The sequence below is a fragment of the Penaeus japonicus genome, unplaced genomic scaffold (assembly GCF_977035675.1).
Source record: "Penaeus japonicus unplaced genomic scaffold, GWHDUDI00000001_assembly GWHDUDI00000031, whole genome shotgun sequence".
In the NCBI taxonomy this organism is placed as follows: Eukaryota; Metazoa; Arthropoda; class Malacostraca; order Decapoda; family Penaeidae; genus Penaeus; species Penaeus japonicus.
The window spans coordinates 19,933,479-19,938,478 of record NW_028234433.1 but is presented as its reverse complement, the minus strand read 5'-3'; the positions used below and the strand labels follow the sequence as shown (position 1 = coordinate 19,938,478).

The window sequence follows — 5,000 nt, the reverse complement described above, 5'->3', positions numbered from 1 at the left end:
AGAGAGAGAGAGAGAGAGGAGAGAGGGAGAGAGAGGAGAGGAGGGAGAGAGAGGAGGGGGGGGGGGAGGGGAGGAGGAGAGAGGAGAGAGAGGAGAGAGTGGAGAGAGAGAGAGAGCGAGGGATGAGAGTGAGAGAGGGGAGAGAAGAGAGCGGAGATGAGAAGGAGAGAGAGAGAGGAGAGAGAGAGAGATGAGGAGAGAGAGAAGGGAGAGAGAGAGAGGAGAGAAGAGAGAGAGGGCTTGAGGGAGAGAGAGAGAGCGCGAAGAGACGAGAGGGAGAGGGAGAATAAGATCCAAACGAGTTGAGAGGAGGATGAGAGGAAAGAGAGAGCAGAGGAGGAGAGGAGACGAGGGGATGAGGGCGAGAGGAGGGCGGGAGGGGAGAGAGGGGAGGCGAGAGAGAGACGGGAGAGAGGAGAGAGAGAGAGGGAGAAGGGCGAGAGAGAGACTGAGAGAGAGAGAGAGGGGATGAGAGAGGAGCGAAGAGAGAGAGAGAGAGAGGAGGAGAGAGGGAGGAGAGCTGAGGAGAGCGAGTGAGAGAGAGAGACGAGAGCGATGAGGGAGAAAGAGCGAGAGAATACAGAGGAGAGAGAAGAGAGAAAGAAAGAGAGAAAGAGGAAAGAGAAAAAAAAGAGAAAAAAAAAAGAGGAAGAAAGAGAAGAGGGAAGAGAGTGAGAGAGAGAGAAAAGAGCAGGGAGAGAGAGGAGAAGAGAGAGAAAGAGAGGGGAGAGAGGAGAGAGAGACGAAGAAGACGAGAAGAGAAGAGAGAGAGAGGAGAGAGAGAGGTGAGAGGAGGGGAGAGAGGAGAGAGAGAGAGAAAAGAGGAGATGAGTGAGCGAGAGGAGAGAGAGAGAGAGAGAGCGAGAGAGAGGAGGAGTTGAGAGACGAAGAGAGAGGAGAGGAGAGGAGAGGAGAGGGAGAGGAGGAGCGAGAAGAGTGAGGGAGAGAGAGAGAGAGGAGAGTGAGAGGAGAGGAGGAGAAGGAGAGAGAGAGGGAAGATTGGAGAGGAGGAGAGAGGAGAGAGTGCAGAGAGAGAAGGAGGAGAGGCGTTGAGAGAGAGGAGAGAGGAGGAGAGAGAGAAGAGGTGAGAGGAGAGAGAGAGGAGAGCGGAGAGAGAGAGGAGGGGGAGGAGAGAGAGGAGAGCGGAGAAGAAGAGGAAGAGGAGAGGAGAGGAGATCTCGAGAGAGAGAGAGGAGGAGGGAGAGGAGAGAGGCGATGAGAGATGAGAGTGAAGGGGAGAGAGAGAAGACTGAAGAGAGGAGAGGAAGCGAGCGAGAGGGGATGTGAGAGAGCGAGGAGAGAGAGAGACCCGAGAGAGGAGAGAGAGTGATGAGAGCGAGAGAGAGAGGGAGGGAGAGAGAGGAGAGAGAGGAGAGAGAAGGGAAGAGGAGAGAGAGAGAGGAGGGGGAGGAGATGGGGAGGGAGCGAGGGGGGAGAGAGAGGATGAGAGTAGAGTGTGGAGAGATAGCGAGAGAGAAGGGATGGAGGGGAGAGGCTTAGGGATGGGAGAGGAGACTAGAGAGAAGTGAAGGAGTGAGAGAGGAGATGAGGCGAGAGATGGATGATTGAGAGGAGGTGAAGCGTGAGGGAGGAGGACCGAAGGACACTAGAGAGGAGAGAAATAGGAGGAGAGGTGAGAGGAGACTGGAGAGACGAGAGATGAGAAGAGGAGTGGAGAGAGAGAGAGAGTGAGAAAAGAGAAAGGAGAGAAAGACAAAAAGAGAAGAGAAAAGAGAAAGAGGAAAGAGAAAGAGAAAGAGGATAAGAGGGAAGAACGAAGAAAGAGAATGAGAAAGGGAATGAAGAGTAAAAGAGAAAAAAAAGAAGAAAGAGGAAAAATAAAGAAGGAAGATACAAAAGAGGAAAAGGGAAGAAAAAGAGAAAGAGAAAAAAAAAGAGAATGACGGAAAAGAGAGAGAGGAGAGAGAGGGGGAATTGAGCGAGAAGCCTCGAGAGGAGAGAGGTGAGATGAGAGAGAGAGAGAGAGAGAGAGAGAGAGAGAGAGAGAGAGAGAGAGAGAGAGAGAGAAACATACCTCAACAGCTTGCATGTACAACCCATCTGCTTGGAGTTGATTTACTTCCTGCCTAGTAGAAAAGAAAATATCCTCATTTTACTAAACATTCTCTCTCACTCTCACTCTCACTCTCTCACTCACTAACTCACTCACTCACTCACTCACTCACTCACTCACTCACTCACTCACTCACTCACTCACTCACTCACTCACTCACTCACTCACTCACTCTCTCTCTCTCTCTCTCTCTCACTCTCACTCTCACTCTCACTCTCACTCTCACTCTCACTCTCACTCTCACTCTCACTCTCACTCACTTTCATCCACATTTACAGATACATCCAATATGTAAGACATTGTAAAACAGACATAAAATATTATATAATTAAGCAAACTTAGCCACATTCTGCAAAGAAAAATCATGCTTCACAAACAATGTCAACACATAAAACTGAAAACAGCATAATTTCCAAAGTTCTCACTTTTGTAAGTATACAGTAGACAGTGAATGAGGCACACCACAAAATGGTCTGTTGATAAGAACTGGATAGCTATAGAAGTAAAGCAAAAATAAGATATGTCCTACTGTAATTCTTATATGTTTTTTTTTACAAAATCTTCGTATATATCCCTTATGAGTATGAAATGCCTCTCTGTAAGAGAAAGTCATCACTGAGAAAGTTGAAAGAATAAAAAGGACAAAGGAAGGGCTTGGCATGTTGCCACAGTATTACCAAACAAAAACAGGGGAAGAATTTTTGAGTTTGTAATGATAAATGACAAATCTATATTCTGATACTTATTACAAGTATTAAAAACAATGTTTAACACTAAATTAGTTCAAAACCTTGTATATAACTTTTCATTATTATTGAAAAGCAGTGGACTAAGTACAAGTATGGAAAAGCTTTATACAAACTCATTTCAACATTACTAAAGTGGATGCCCCAAGCTTATATGGATCAAAGTGTATAGGTTAGGTTCATATCAATTACTAATACTGACAATTAGGTATATTGTAAACATCATCTTGGCCACAATGAATATTTATCAATGCCTGCTTAGGATCATATTATAAGTAGTCTCAATGGGTATTTCTTATCATTAACACATTTTAGGTAGGTTATACTGTCAGTGCAATTGAAAATAATTTGCTTAGTCAAACAAATACAAGCTGATGTTCCTAATTTCTAAATGGACAGCTAACTTCAACGGGAATTATTAAATAGCCAACTTAAAAAGCATATCATGGCGTATCTAATGGTTTGCTGTGACATTTTACATAGTTGTGAATGCTTGAGAGCTAGAGATCTCACACAAGGGGAAAAATACAGGTAAGTAGGCCGCATCTAACAAATACCTAACACTGACCAAGAGCAAAGTTTGTATCCACCCCACCTGACCAAATCCCTATTAAGAAATAACTATATGTCTGATAATCTACTAAAACTATCTTCACACTCATAAGTAATTCAATTTTGATGAACTCGACACTGTTCTTTATACAACTTAAATTCTCAGTTAGTAAGATTAACCTCGATGATATCACGACTTAATTTATATCATCGCATTAAAAGGAGGAAGAAAAAAAGCTTCTGCAAGCATGCATTCAAAAATAAAAATTGCTCCACGCAACGCAGCCACAAGTGAAAACTCAACTTCCTTATCTCGTATTTAGGTAATAATAGTCACAGAAAACTTGTTGTTATTTCTCTCCCTTCTAGAGATACCTCCCAATTTTCACAAAGTAAGGTTAGTAATGGCTGTTATACTTACAATGACAGGGAAAGAGACATATTAGTAAGGACTGCCCTAGCGCGCTGGCTGTAGCTGCCTCGATGTTTTGGTCAAATTGAGAAGCTTCTAGACAAGTTTATCTTCCAACGCGAGCTTTTGCTTTACGGTTGTCGTATGTCTCTTGAGAATGTCTTGTTGATGTTTGCTTGTGTATTGGCTATTCTTGTCTTTTGCATTATATTGAATTAGTAACGTGAAATTTAAGAATAAATGTTTTTGGAGATTTAAAAAGATGCATTACCTACTTCTCCATTACGTTTTCTTAATTATCTTAATCTAATACGTAAATATATATCACTGAGCTCTCCCTTCTACCTCTATTATATAGTTTCGCCATCAATAGACAAATTAAAAGAAAGATCAAATAGCATATGGGAAAGATGCACCGCCCACGCCCCTCCGTGTGTTTGTTTACATCGCTTGAAAGACAGCGCTTGAATCCATACAACTCCCAGCGGAATTCTAGGACACGTTTCACTATGGAAGAAGAGAGTGTGACAGAGCACCGCAATGGAAAGGAGGATTCTGTCAATGAAGAGGAATCCATGAACGAAGACGAATCTCGTGTGGTTGATGCCAGTGACGTGCAGAAGGACCCTGCATTTTACAGCGATGCGGCGGCTTATTGGGACACCATCCCAGCGACTGTCAATGGCATGCTCGGAGGATTAGGTCACATCTCTGCGTCCGACATTAGTGGGTCAGACGCTTACCTCAAGAGTATATTTAAGATGAAGAATCCACCAGGGCATGGGCGAGCGGTCGACTGCGGCGCGGGCATCGGTAGGATAACAAAGCATCTGCTACAGAAACATTTTGGTAAAGTCGATTTGGTAGAACAGTGTCAGAACTTCATAGACAAAGCCAGGGAGAGTTTCAAGGGGTCGAAAAAAGTCACCGAGTTCTACTGTGTTGGACTGCAGAACTTCAACCCAGAACCAAATACGTATGACGTCATTTGGTGTCAATGGGTTCTAGGACATCTGACTGATACAGACCTAGAAGATTTCTTCAGAAGAATGGCCCAAGGTTTAAAGCCTAATGGTGTTATAGTTGTGAAAGAAAATGTGGCATCGTCTGGTGAAGTTGAGTTTGATGAAGTTGATTCGTCAGTAACTCGACCAGAGTCAGAAATTTTGGACATTGTTGAGCGTGCTGAGTTGAAGGTTCTTAAGAATACTAAGCA

The 5,000-nt window shown here is 43.9% G+C and overlaps 2 protein-coding genes across 2 annotated transcripts in view; one reads left to right on the top strand and one right to left on the bottom strand.

Annotated features, from left to right (window-relative positions):
* Sgt1 (suppressor of G2 allele of skp1) overlaps positions 1–3,940 on the bottom strand; it is a 9,843-nt gene extending 5,903 nt beyond the window's left edge. The window contains exons 1-2 of the mRNA XM_086555920.1: positions 3,794–3,940; positions 2,036–2,087 (exon numbers count right to left, since the gene is read on the bottom strand). Of these exons, the coding sequence (XP_086412046.1) occupies positions 2,036–2,087; positions 3,794–3,813 (72 nt within the window). The 5' untranslated portion in view covers positions 3,814–3,940. The remainder of the gene's footprint in view (positions 1–2,035; positions 2,088–3,793) is intronic.
* Positions 3,941–4,065: 125 nt separating this feature from the next.
* LOC122250675 (N-terminal Xaa-Pro-Lys N-methyltransferase 1-like) overlaps positions 4,066–5,000 on the top strand; it is a 1,151-nt gene continuing 216 nt past the window's right edge. The window contains exon 1 of the mRNA XM_043012227.2: positions 4,066–5,000. This exon is cut by the window's right edge and continues 216 nt beyond it. Within this exon, the coding sequence (XP_042868161.2) occupies positions 4,186–5,000 (815 nt within the window). The 5' untranslated portion in view covers positions 4,066–4,185.